This window comes from Aulonocara sp. 'chitande type north' Nkhata Bay, linkage group LG9 (genome assembly GCF_057382095.1).
Source record: "Aulonocara sp. 'chitande type north' Nkhata Bay isolate Kocher_YH1m ecotype deep benthic linkage group LG9, A_spYH_male_GT1.1, whole genome shotgun sequence".
Taxonomy (NCBI): Eukaryota; Metazoa; Chordata; class Actinopteri; order Cichliformes; family Cichlidae; genus Aulonocara; species Aulonocara sp. 'chitande type north' Nkhata Bay.
In genome coordinates, this window is record NC_141352.1 from 28751903 (window position 1) to 28766325 (window position 14423).

A 14423-nucleotide genomic window follows, 5' to 3' on the forward strand; every position below is an offset into this window, starting at 1 on the left:
CTCATGTTTCCTGGGAACCTAACCAATAGTGTGTAGAGTGTGTAGTTTTGTGAAATTGTGGGTTCAGGCCAAAGAGAGTTGACTATCCTTATCTGACCTGGGCCTGCCTGGACCTGCAGCCAAGCTGGTTGCTTTCTAGAATGTGTTTTATTCTGCGTGCTCTGAAATAACTGATAAATGATACATGATAAACTGATGATAAGCTGATGATAAGTAATACAGACTAATGAAGTAATGATGAAATAATGACAGTGCATGTAAATGATAACACAGTGACAGTAAAATAACATGTTTTTCTTGACAAAAGAAACACAAAAAAAAGTTCAACCAGTGGCTGCAAAGGGATTTATCTCTGAAAGGTAGAGTTTTAATTACTAAAGCTGAAGGGATATCCCGACTGGCATATGCTGCTCTCTCCTTACATCTGGATAAGAAAATTAGTAAAGACATCGACCGCATGCTCTTTAATTTTATATGGAAAAACCATAAGCAGGTCCTCTTAGCGTGGACCCTCATTTATAAACACAACTTCTCACCACACATATAACTCACCTGGAACAACAGAGATATTTTATTTCTTTTATTATCACTTTTCCTGGAAACTTGGGTCCAAAATGGGATCCTATTGGTGGCTCAGCTGGTTAATAAAGAGGGAGTACGACTTACTTACAATGAATCCCTTACACTATATAATTTCCCGTAAGTGTTTGGGAATTCTCAATGGTGCTTGGTGCCATACCCTCAGGTACTTTAATGTTATATAAAAACACTGACAGTTCAATATCTACCTCAGTCACTCTCCCTGATCCAGCTGAGTCAGCAGTGGGAAAAATCTGCTTTTCACAGGAACTTGGTAACAGCAATAAGAGAATACGTAGTTTATTCCAAGAAGATATCGTGTCTCTCCCATATATATAATATCTTACTGGAACCAACATGTTCCAGATATCACCTGGAAGACAGTCAGGATGAGCCCATAAATATCTAATTGTAAACAAGGTGAAGGAAATCTCATATAAAATTCTTCATAAATGTTACCCAGCCAGTCACTATATGGTAACATTTAAAAGAGACATAAATACTAATTGAACTTTCTGTGGGCATCATCCAGAAACTGTAGCACATCTTTTTTGGTACTGTTCCTCTACACAGAGATTCTGGAAGAATTTAGCAGTTTTGTTATTGTCCATATTTTAAGGGAGTTTTCTTAATGATGGGAAAAATTTTTTATTCTGTTTCTTTAAGTTCACCAGGAAGAATGATAAATGTTTTTTATAATACATTTCTTAATACGTTTAGCTAAATGTTCTATCCATAAATGTAAGTTTATTAATAAAACACCATATTTCTGCTTTTTTATAAGGATATGGAATTGTACATACAATCAATATCAGACTCAACCAACAAAAAGGAGCAATATTTATATATGTTGATTTTTGCACGTACTCATATAATTATTTTTTTTACCCCTGGTTTTGTATGTTCATGTTCTGTTCTTTCTTAAACTTCATGTGTTTGTATGTTGTATACTTATTGTGTTTCAATAAAGTTCAGTAAAAAAGTACGTTCTAAATGAAGCTTCAGACGTCACTAATCACGTGACTCTGGCCAAACGAATCAAGCCTCGACACAGTGCTTCTGAAGCAGTTAATCTTTTTGACACACGCACCGGAGCGTCAGCTTCAAGCGGACCATCGCTACCTCTCACATCTAAAGGTAAGTGTCAAGGTAACTTTGAACTGAGTTCAGTCAATCTCGAGTTTTTCGAAGTTTTCTGAATGAAGTTTTCTGTTGCTCTCTGTGAGAGGAGACCGTTAAAGGCGAGGCTCTCCAGAGTGTAGCAAAACAGGAAACAGCTGCTGGGTGTGTAAGTGTGCAAACGAATAGATTAGAAGTGCAAGTGAGCCACGAGTAAAGAAAGGTCAAGTTTCGTGAGTTGTTTTTCTCAACACTGATCACGCGCTCAACACTCTACACATACTTGCATCACACGCGCGCTCTCGAGCATCCGTATTGTACAATTCTGGGCGTCACGTGAGTTGCAGGCGTTACCATATAACGGAAATCTCCATTGTTCTGTAGCTGAAGGCTTTTCAGTGAGTTTTTTGGACATCCTGATAATAATGAATTACAGTCGTTCAGCCTGGAAGTAATAAATGCATGAACTAGTTTTTCAGCGTCACTCTGAGACAGGATATTTCTAATTTTAGAGATGTTGCGCAAATGGAAGAACGCAGTCTTGCATATTTGTTTAATATGTGCATTGAAGGACATGTCCTGGTCAAAAATGACTCCAAGGTTCCTCACAGCGTTACTGGAGGCCAAGGTAATGCCATCCAGAGTAAGAATCTGGTTAGATACCATATTTCTAAGCTTTTCAGGGCCGAGTACAATAACCTCAGTTTTATCTGAATTAAGAAGCAGAAAGTTAGCGGCCATCCAGGTCTTTATGTCTTTAAGACATTCCTGCAGTTAATCGACCTCTGTTGGGGGTAGCGTTCAGATAGCTGCTCTGCTCTATGTTGGTACAGGGCATTGAAGATGATAACAGTGGGTGGATTATATTCTTAAACTTAGTTACAGCGCTTTCAGAAAGACATCTACTTTGATAAAGTCTACTCTCCACCGCTGTCTAATCAATTATTGTAAATGTAAATGTTATCAGGAAATGATCAGACAGGAGAGGGTTTTCAGGAAACACTGTTAAATGTTCAGTTTCTATGCCATATGTTTAAACAAGATCTAGAGTGTGATTAAAGTGGTGGGTGGCTTCTTTTACATTTTGAGAGAAGCCAATTGAGTCTAATAACAGATTAAATGCCATGCTGAGGCTGTAATTTTTAGCATCTACATGGATGTTAAAATCACCCACAATAATTATTTTTATCTGAGCTCAGAACTAAATTAGATGTAAAGTCTGAGAAGTCAGACAAACTCTGTGTAAGGCCCAGGTGGACGATAGATGATAACAAGTAAGACTGGTTTTACAGCTGGGGTGGACAATGTTAAGCATCAGGCTTTCAAATGAATTAAAAGTCTGTCTTGGTCTTTCATTAATTAATAGGCTAGTGTGAAAAATTGCTGCCACACCGCCCCCTCGGCCTGTGCTTCGAGATTTCTGGTAGTTAGAATGACTCGGGGGTGTTGATTTATTTAAACTAACATAATCATCCTGCTGCAACCAGGTTTCTGTAAGGCAGAGTAAATCAATTTGTTGATCAATTATTAAGTCATGTACTAACAGAGACTTGGAGGAGAGAGACCTAATATTTAATAATCCACATTTCACTGTTTTACTCTTTGGTTCAGAGGTGGATACTGTATTGTTCTTTCTTTGTGATTGTTTATGTTTAAGTTGTTTGTTGCTGGTTTTTAGTTTGTTTTTGTCTTTTTGGAAGCTGACACAGTCTCTATGGAGATGGGTTTTTGGGGGGGTAGCAGGAGGAGAGAAGTTGCAGGGAGGCGTGTAAGACTGCAACTCTGCTTCCTGGTCCCAACTCTGGATAGTCATATTTTGGGGGGTTTAATAAATTTGTCCATATTTCTAGAAATGAGAGCTGCTCCATCCAAAGTGGGATGGATGCCGTCTCTCCTAACAAGATCAGGTTTCCTCCAGAAGGTTTGCCAATTATCTATGAAGCCCACATCATTTCTGGGACACCACTCAGACAGCCAGCAATTTAAGGAGAACATGTGGCTAAACATGTCACTCCTGGTCTGATTGGGGAGGGGACCAGAGAAAACTACAGAGTCCGACATTGTTTTGGCAAAGTTGCACACCGATTCAATATTGATTTTAGTGACCTCCGATTGGTGTAACCGGGTGTCATTACTGCTGATGTGAATTATGATCTTACTGAATTTATGTTTACCCTTAGCCAGCAGTTTTAAATTTCCTTCAATGTCGCCTGCTCTGGCCCCTGGAAGACAATTGACTATGGTTGCTGGTGTCTCTAGCTTCACATGTCTGAGAACAGAATCACCAATTACCAGAGTTCAACCCCCGGCGGGTGTGTCGCCGAGTGGGGAAAAACGGTTAGACACATGAACGGGTTGGTGGTGTACCTGGAGCTTCTGTTTAGGACTATGCTTCCTCCTCACCGTCACCCAGCCGCCCTCTTTCCCCAGCTGCTTGGGGTCTGCCGGGGAACAGCTAGCGGGGCCTACGCTATCTTCGGCTGCACCAGCTACAGGGGCCTGGCTAGCTATGGGTGAATGAAGGGTGCGAAGCCTCCTGAGTCTCCAATTCAGTAATCCTGGCCTCCAGCGCTGCAAATATGCTACATTTGTTACAGATATCATTACTGCTAAAGGAGGCCGAGGAGTAACTAAACATCTGACACAATGAGCAAGAAAGTGCAGGAGGGACAGGTGAAGTAGCCATGGTGCTAACGAGTCGGCTACGAGCTAAGCTAGCGAAACAGTACAGAGAAAGTGAGTGAATACTTTGGCTATAAATTAGGTAGTGAGTACACAGAAAGTGTGCTTCGGATGAAGCACGTGAAGATTATACTATGAAAAAGAATGTATTTAAAAGTTGTTAATTAAATTGCTAAGCAAATAAGCTACTCAGAAACACCACTGTGTTTGAGCAGGAACAGGAAGTGATACTCTACCGCAGAGCGAGCGAACACCAAGTGACAGCGCCACCAAGAGTCGTATCGTTGGAAATCGGTGTGTCGGCCCACTGGGCATTTGATTCTAATAACAGGCCTCAGTCTCTCCTGCTACTGGTCTGCCATACTGCTAAATTTGGTATCGGTGCTCAAACCTTTTGTGTCTGTTTGCCCACTTGGGGAAGCAAAATTCTTTTGTTTTTTGTTGTCAGATGAACATATGAGACACTTTGACTCTTCAGTGCAGTGTGGAGCCTAACAAAGATCTGCTTTGTGTCCCAGCTGATCAGCAGGAGGAGAAGAGTCTGACGGAGCAGCAGAGGAACATTTTCAGCTACTTGGACTCAGCTCAGCCACTACAGAGAAAACAATGAGCTCAACACAGAAGGTGACAGACAGAGCAGGGCAATATGACCAAAAATATTTATCACGATATACATTTGAAAATTTGCGATAACAATATAACTGACGATATAATTGATGCAAGACAAAATACTTTACAACTCCACAACTTTATTAGTGCAAAAAAAAACCCCATCAATGTATTTGCACTTAAACAAGTATGGGCTCAAAATGTGGTCATAAATATTTTGTACTTGTAAAAAAGATTTGTATGTGTAAAAAAGATTTGTGTGTGCGTAAAAAAGATTTGTGTGTGCGTAAAAAAGATTTGTGTGTGCGTAAAAAAGATTTGTGTGTGCGTAAAAAAGATTTGTGTGTGCGTAAAAAAGATTTGTGTGCGGACTTAGAAAAAAAACCCCTGCAAGTTACAAGTGCGGATTTTGACCCTATTTTTCTTCCTTTCATCTGATTGGTCAATGTCATGTCAATCACAAATGTAACAATCAGATGAAAGGAAGAAAAATAGGGTCAAAATCCGCACTTGTAACTTGCAGGGGTTTTTTTTCTAAGTCCGCACACAAATCTTTTTTACGCACACACAAATCTTTTTTACGCACACACAAATCTTTTTTACGCACACACAAATCTTTTTTACGCACACACAAATTCTTTTTTACAAGTACAAAATATTTATGACCACATTTTGAGCCCATAAACAAGCAGCTGTTTTTTATGTGTATTAAAATTATATAAAAATTTAACAATGCAAATGTCAGCCAATTTCCACTGGAAATTCCTTTTGGTTAAACTGTCAGCAAGCAATTTGCATTTGCACTGTTAAATTTTTATATAACTTTAATGCACATAAAAAACAGCTGCTTGTTTAAGTGAAAATACATTGATGGATTTTTTGCACTAATAAAGTTGTGGAGTTGTAAAGTATTTTGTCTAGTGTCAATTATATCGTCAGTTATATCGTTATCGCAAATTTCCAAATGTATATCGTGATAAATATTTTTGGTCATATCGACCTGCTCTACTTTCATGTGTTACTGTTTAGGCTTAATTTGGTTTGATGTTTGGTGCCTTTTTCTTAATGTAAAAAAACCCCTTAGGTTACAATCAGACATTTTTCTTGCATTTGATTTGATAAATTTTGATCTTTTGATTGATAAACTAAAATGTTATGGATTTTCACCAGCTGCTTTGTGCTGGAAAAAAAAGTTATTTGGACAGAAGATAGCAGAAGGTTTATTGTAATGGTTATTTCTCAGTTATGAACTGCGGTTTACCCCAAGGCAGCTGCCTCGCTCCACTTCTCTATTCAGTTTTCACTGACGATCTGCAATATGTCTTGACTTAATCTTGGGTATGCCAATGATTCCACCATGTTTTATTCAGCCAGTGACAATTCTGAATTGACCAACGTGTCACAACAAAATTTGCTGAATGTGTTTGACTGGATAAGTAAAAACAACATGATTTTAAATGTATCTAAATCCAAATCTGTTAATTAGAAGCAGATTAGTCAACAGCCCACAACTGAGTCTTTCCATAGCCAGTGTTAGAACACGTCACCCAGATGAAACTACTCGGCGTTACCATAAATCACCACCTTTCATGGTCTCAGCACATCGACGCTGGTATTAAGAAAATGGGACATGGCATAGCTATGGCTATGAAATGCTCTTTGTGTATCAGTTCTTCAATTATGAAAGATGTCATTAATACACTAGTAATGTCTCATCTGGAGTATTGTTCAATCATTTGGTCAGCAGCTAATAAGACAGATCTTAACAGACTTCTGTTAGTCCAGAATAAGGCGTCCAGATTAGTGTTAAGATGTTCATGCTATAATAATATTGATAAAATGCATAATCAACTTTCTTGGCTTCCTGTACAGACTAAAATATTCTATGGCTTACTTGTATTTAGGGCTGCTCGATTATGGCAAAAATGATAATCACGATTATTTTCACTGAAATTGAGATCCCGATTATTTGACGATATTTATTTAACCCTTGAAGACCTACCATAGAACCAAGTCCGCCAGAGCTTATATTTTTTTTTTTACATGTTGTAGTGCCATTTGTGGGAGCATTTCAAGTTGCTATACATCAATACAACTGTTATAGCCCATATTTTAATAACATGTATGCATTAAGTCCATAGTAACTACATTAATTGCAAAAAAGTGCAATAAACTACAAATAAAATTGAAAATCGTTTTTGTTTTGTTACATATATTTCTACTTGGAGAAATTTAAGAAGCTTATCCCTCAAAACTTTAAATACAAAAAAGTTGCAAAAAATAGTTTACAACAGGAAATTTATTTTGAGTGTCTTCATAGTTTTATTTTGGAGATACAGCAATTTTTATATACTGCAGGAAAAACAAAAACAATCCTATGATGCAAATGGACTACTTGCACTAACACTTCCGCGTTCTATGTAGTCCTGCCCCAGTGCTTCCGGTGCGGTTAAACCATGGCGACGTTCTACACTCGCTGCCTACAAGAGCTCCCAAAATTGAACATCACCGATGTTCATCGGATTTGCAGAGTGACGACTACCCCCGCCAGCAAATTAGATAAAGGATTTAAGTTATATGCTGCATCATATATACACAACTACGAAGGTAAGAAAACGTAAATTAACCGACAAAGAAACGCTAGCTAACGTCAAATGCAAACACTACGTTACTCCGCTATGTCCTTCATTTGATGTCAGTTCTCTACATTACATGTTTTCTTAAACGGTGTTTTATGTCGTCCTAAACTATAGTTGAGGTTTTCTTAACTAATGTCACTTTTGTAGTTAGACACTGTTATAATGGCGTTAGGTAGTTGGCTAACTATGGAGGTAGTTAACTACCTAATGCTACTCTTGCTAAGTGTAAAATATATATGTTTAAGACATGCTGAAATGAGTAATACAGAAATAATGCTAATGGTACTTGTATCTTTATTCAGTGTCCAATAAAGACAGGTTGTCAGGGGAGGTCGGTGTGAGAGCCCTGTGCTACAGGTCAATGAGGAAGAGTGAGGCACCACACAGACTAAGTGTAGGCAGGAAGCTGTGCAAAGTTGTTAATCCCCGTTCAGTGGGGTTCAGTTCATTTAAGCATTAGTTAAGTTCATTCCTAAAGGCCCATCAACTTGAATGTTTTCCTTGTCTCCCTGCTTTATCACTCCTAATTTGACTAGTCAGATAGTTAAATCAACGTGTGTTTGGGTGATCAGAAACATTTGACAACAAGTTAATACTGCAAATATACACAATCTAAGTTATTACAGTTATCAAGCATGGTTAAGTTGTTTTAATAGGAAGAGAAGGAAACACTAAGCATTCAGGAGGGTGCGTAACCATAACACTGAACTATGTTCCTGTTCGGCTCTTCCATGAAGATGTTACATTTTTAATTTTCGTTCTTTCTTCTTAGATTAAGCTTCTGGATTCATCGCCGGTGATACTGACACATAGCCAGTGCTCCTGTGTGGCAGGCGCTGTTATGTGCAATCACACAGTGGCACTGCTCTTCCAAACAGCACACTACTCACAACTCAGAGTGCCGGTTGTCCCCCCTGTGCATAGCTGCACGGAATCTGAACAGCAATGGCACAAGCCACGGACAGTGGTAATTTAAATGAGGTTAAAGTTTTTGAATTAGTCCATGTTTACATATGAACAGCAACACCATCCATAGTAAATGTGTCTTCTGTTAGGGTGTGAAGCCAGGACCCATCAACTCCATGGTCTTCACTAAGCCGGTACCAAATAGGATGGCCCAGACTGGAGTACGGTAATTACATTTGTAAAATTTGGTTTCACGTGTTACAAATGTATGTTGCTATTTTTTTCATACATACATGTGTCAGAATAGGTATTAATTTACATACAACATTACACTTTCTGAAGACGGCTAACTCAGTCATGTACATATACATCCCAGTCTCTAACTTATGCACCACTGTTTTACACCTTTTAGTTTTTAGTTTAGTTGTTGTTCAGTATAATAACCTTCTCCTTTACATTATTGTCATTGATGTTTTCTTTAGGAGTGGCTTCTACAGAGGCATGGTGGGTCCGTTACCAGATCCCTGCTTGTTCAGAATAACGGAGGCATATGCAAAATTTAATATTGAGGACAGGCCACTTGTGACCACAATGAACATGAGACCTGACAAGCCCCTTGTGGAAAGTGCCTTTGGGCTGGTGCAGGAGGGCAGTGTTCTGTCATATCAGCAGCCGGTTTTGACAACCCGGTACATCACACTACACCGCGATGCACCACCAACACCGCACTTGCCTCTGGAGGGGTATGACATCTTGCCATCAGATTGTGTGTTTGTGTGCTCAGAAGAAGAGCTTCTGCATCTGAAAAGCTTGTCTGTAACTCTGGAAATGGCTCACAAAATAGAGGAAGCTACACGTGAGCAAAGCTCTTCGTCTGAGTGGCATCAGCTCCGCAGGCCCAGAGTGACTGCCTCTAGGTTTCGGGAGGTGTGTCACGTCAGAGGCCAGAGCTCGGCCGAGTCACTAGCAGAGCGTATATTGAAGGGAACAAGGCAGACAGCAGACATGAGGAGAGGAACTGAGATGGAGCCTGCAATAGCAGCAGAGTATAGTAGGCTAATGAATGTTAACTACTCACCCTGTGGTCTGGTCATTCACCCCATTGCTTGCTGCATCTCCTGATGGTGTTGTTTTTGACCCCAATGAATACCCCCAGTTTGGCTTCGTCGAATTCAAATGTCCCAATGTACAAAACTTTATTGACTGCAAATATGTGCAGATGGAATGTGGTACCCCTAAACTAAAAAAGAGCCACGCATATTACTGGCAAGTGCAAGGACAACTGCTCATCAGTGGGATGCAGTGGTGTGACTTTGTTGTGTGGGCACAAGAGGACTACCTAGTGCAAAGAATATACATGGATACAGATGTGCACAATGCAATCAGAGAAAAGGCAGACTATTTCTTTTTTTACATATATATGCCAAGATACCTGTGTTTGAAAAAATGAACAGTGAAAACATAGCAAAAAGAAAAACAGATCCTTCAGGCTGGCTGGAACAAAATAACTGATGTTTTATTTTCAATATATTTCATGAATTCTTTTGTTGTTACATGTTACTTTTATGTGACATCAATAAACTGTTATTTAAGCAATGGCATCAATTTAATTTTTAAAAACACACATTAAAACGTTGAATTTGTGCAGAACTTATTTACATGGTAAGTATTTAAAACTCCATGCCTAGCATACTGATATACATTTAGACAATAACACAACTGAACTGTAGAAAATGACAAATGGTATTTTTGATGTTCCAAAAGCTCAATGTCACTTATGATTTTAAAACGATTTAGTGATTTACTTTATAATTTTGATAAACAGTTTTGTTGAATCTGAATAGTAATATAGTAATATAATTAAACAGTATTATTAACATTAAACATTTGCAATGAATTTGAATTATCAATAACTGAAACTCAACTATCAGCACTCAAGTACCAGTTCTGTAATCAAGTATTGTCAGCTGAGAAGGAAGAAATGCAACTGTAGTGGCCTCAGCTGCAGGTCATTTTCCATAAGTTACTGGCACTGGTGTCTTGGGAAAAATCCATCTTGTCTCACTTAACCCATTTTTTAACTAATGCTGTGTTCTGGTAATTTGACAGCATACATGCCACTGCAAACAGTTGGTTGATATTATAAACATGTGACATGGTAATGATGCTATCAAAAAGTTTGTTCTGTTTGATCCTCCTAATGACTCGCTCCACATGTACCCTGAGTCTGGCTATGGCCTGCGTCTCCTTAACCTGGTATGCTGGCATCTGCTTCTGCTTAGATAGAAAAGGTGGGCAGTACACTTTGCATTTACAACAATCAGTGATTAGGAAGCCCTTATCTACCATCACTGCCATGTCTTCAGTCAACTTCTCAGCAATGCCTGATTGTTTGAATAGTTCCTTGTCACTAACCGAACCAGCATACAGATTAGAGATGAAAAGTAAATATCTATTTTGTTTTCATTAAGACTGGAAAAACTTTCGAAATTTAACTGATGGTGACCTTGGTATATTTTAAACAGTTAGCTTGAATAGAACTTAGGTGTACCTGGTATAGAATCGGATGTCAGTGTCGGAGCCAGCAAAACGCTGTAACCCAAATTCTCGCTGGACACGTAACTCCTGTATTTCCTTCCTCAGAGTCTCCACGTCTTTGGACAGGTCTTCTGCAGCTGATGCAGATATGTCCAATGCAGACGGCTCAGGGACTGAGCAGTAGTCATGATCTCTTGTAAGACTTTGCTCTTCTTGATCGTCAGGAGGAACTAGTTCAGGGCGTCGCTCCGTTCTCTCCCAAACACTACGCCGCGGTGGTTCAACTTTATAGCCATTCCACTCAAAAAGTGTTGGTACAGCACCTTTAATAAGCCTCCTTCGACCATCGAGGGTTGTTGGCTCTATGAGTTGATCACTGGCAAAGTGTCTGCAGCAGACCCTGGTGTGAGAGGTGATCGTGAAATGATCCCGGCGTATGTTTACCGGCCATTGTCTTCTCAAGTCGGAATGGGTCGGAAAGGCATGAAAACTTAGTATGCCATTAAATTTGGCTGAAGCTGATCAAAGTGGGACACAGCAATGCTCGGAGTATTTCTTCTCCTGTTTTTGAAAATGTTCTGTTTTAAATACTTTCCTTTTTATACTCATTCTGAAGCGACATTAGCATAGCTACCGATAGATAAGCAAACGTACCGGAAACGCACAAGCGGTACTATTTGGAAACGGAAATACGTCACATGCCCTAGTGCAAGTAGTCTATTTGCAAAGAAAACAGCTTGTGCATCAAAATAAACTATTTAAAGCAGTGCAATTCGAGTTTTAAGCATCCCAGCAACTATTCAGAAAAGTATAGAGTTAAACATGACTTATAAAAACATCAGTATTGGCTTTTAAGGCCTACAAGTAAAAAACTTCATTTTCCGCGAAAATGACGTCACTTCCTGTTTCGGGCAGGAAATGACGTACATGCGATAGTTCGCGTTGACGTCTTGTTCAATGTGGGAAGTGTTATGAACAGCTGATTGGATCGGCAAAGCGTGTTTCTGGAATATTATGTTTTTGTTCCTGCAAGTGCTTTTTATGCAATTTTTGCAAAGCTATATGTGGAAGGAAACCGTGACAGAGGACAAGCTGATGGCATAAGATGTAAGTACAACTCCTCCGGTTTCATATGCAAAAAAAATTATTGCGCTAGCTTACGCGGTTCAGGTTCTACAGGGATTTAAAAATAGTTACGCAAAACGGAGCGTGCTGCTCTGACCGGCTTTAAAGGGTTAACAATAACAATGTATTGAATAATGACTTTAAAAAAATAATATAAAATAGTGTGCAAATACTGATAACAGCGCAAATGTTTGCAATATAAAAAATAAATGAAAAATGTAAACATCTATGTTTAGTGAACTTTGCAGTGTTGCTCTGTGGTGCAGCTACGACACCGTAGCAAAGTTTACACACTGTCTACTTGATCCACGTCTGACTCCGCGAACCCATAATGTTTCCACACCACTGAAGTTTTATTTTTTTTACCTCTCTTTTCAACCAACGGCAGTCACTCTTCTTTCCAAATAAGCTCTGCTTAACTTTCCGAGCTTCCCTCGGTCCTCTTAATTGTTGTGACGTCTGTTCGAAATGCAGAGAAGTGCGCTCGATTTGCCACACGGAGCAGCGCGAGAGTAAAGCACGAGGGAGGTGCTAATAATCGGCTCAGTCATTTTTAATGATCGCTGAAAGCCCAGATCGTAATTGTGATTAAAATGCGATTAATTGAGCAGCCCTACTTGTATTTATAAAGAAAGCAATTCTGTTAAACACACCACATTTATTTCTGCTCAGCTGCAGTATCCAGATGAAATACATAATCATATTACACAGTTTTCAACAAACTGCAATTTAGTAAATGCTCGAGTTAAAAGTAACTTTTAGAGCAACGTTTAAGTGGAATAAATTGCCTTATAACATTAGAGAATTATTCAAACTATTCAGAACTTCAATGAACACTTAACTATGGAAGCCCGTTTCCGCCACTAAAAAAAAAAAAAAAAAAAAAAGGATCCATAACTCAAAATTTCGAGTTAATTTCTCGAAATTTCGACATATTAACTTGAAATTTCGACATACACTCAACAAAAATATAAACGCAACACCTTTGTTACTGCTCCCATTCCCCATGGGATGGACGTAGAGACCTAAAATTCATTCCAGATACACAATATAACCATCCCTCCCAAACAGTGGTCACAAATCAGTCCAAATGTGTGGTAGTGGGCACATCTGCTATATTGAGATAATCCATCCCACCTCACAGGTGTGCCACATCAGGATGCTGATCTGACATCATGAGTAGTGCACAGGTGTACCTCAGACTGCCCACAACAAAAGGCCACCCTGGAATGTGCAGTTTTTTGCGCTATTGGGGGTCTGGGGACCCAGAACCGGTCAGTATCTGGTGTGACCACCATTTGCCTCATGCAGTGCAACACATCGTCGCATGGAGTCTATCAGATTGTCAATTGTGGCCTGTGGAATGTTGGTCCACTCCACTTCAATGGCTGTGCGAGGTTGTTGGATATTCGTGGGAACTGGTACACGCTGTTGTATACGCCGGTCAAGCACATCCCGAACATGCTCAATGGGTGACATGTCCGGTGAGTATGCTGGCCATGCAAGAACTGGGACATTCTCAGCTGCCATCTGCCCTGAACAATGTGAACCATGATTCATCCGTGAAGCGCACACCTCTCCAACGTGCCAGACGCCATCGAATGTGAGCATTTGCCCACACAAGTCTGTTACGGCGACGAGCTGGAGTCAGGTCAAGACCCCGATGAGGACGACGGGCATGCAGTTGAGCGTCCCTGAGACGGTTTCTGACAGTTTGTGCAGAAATTGTTTGGTTGTGCAAACCAATTGTTCCAGCAGCTGTCTGGGTGGCTGGTCTCAGACGATCTTGGAGGTGAACCTGCTGGATGTGGAGGTCCTGGGCTGGTGTGGTTACATGAGGTCTGCGGTTGTGAGGCCGGTTGGATGTGCTGCCATATTCTCTGAAACGCCTGTGGAGACGGCTTATGGTTGAGAAATGAACATTCAATGCACGGGCGAAAGATCTGGTTGACATTCCTGCTGTCAGCATGCTAATTGCATGCTCCCTCATTGCTTGTGGCATCTGTGGCATTTTGCTGTGAGACAAAACTGCACATTCCAGGGTGGCCTTTTGTTGTGGGCAGTCTGAGGTACACCTGTGCACTACTCATGATGTCAGATCAGCATCCTGATGTGGCACACCTGTGAGGTGGGATGGATTATCTCAATATAGCAGATGTGCCCACTACCACACATTTGGACTGATTTGTGACCACTGTTTGGGAGGGATGGTTATATTGTGTATCT

General features: G+C 40.0%; 1 protein-coding gene across 1 annotated transcript; it reads left to right on the forward strand.

Annotated features, from left to right (window-relative positions):
- Positions 1–1928: 1928 nt before the first annotated feature.
- Positions 1929–9894, forward strand: LOC147322301 (uncharacterized). The gene is made up of 7 exons (XM_086306901.1): positions 1929–2326; positions 4899–5004; positions 7414–7596; positions 7931–8022; positions 8401–8595; positions 8684–8760; positions 9017–9894. The coding sequence occupies exons 3-7, from the start codon at positions 7446–7448 to the stop codon at positions 9654–9656; spliced, it is 1155 nt and encodes a 384-aa protein (XP_086163027.1). The 5' UTR covers positions 1929–2326; positions 4899–5004; positions 7414–7445; the 3' UTR covers positions 9657–9894.
- The last annotated feature ends 4529 nt before the right edge of the window (positions 9895–14423 follow it).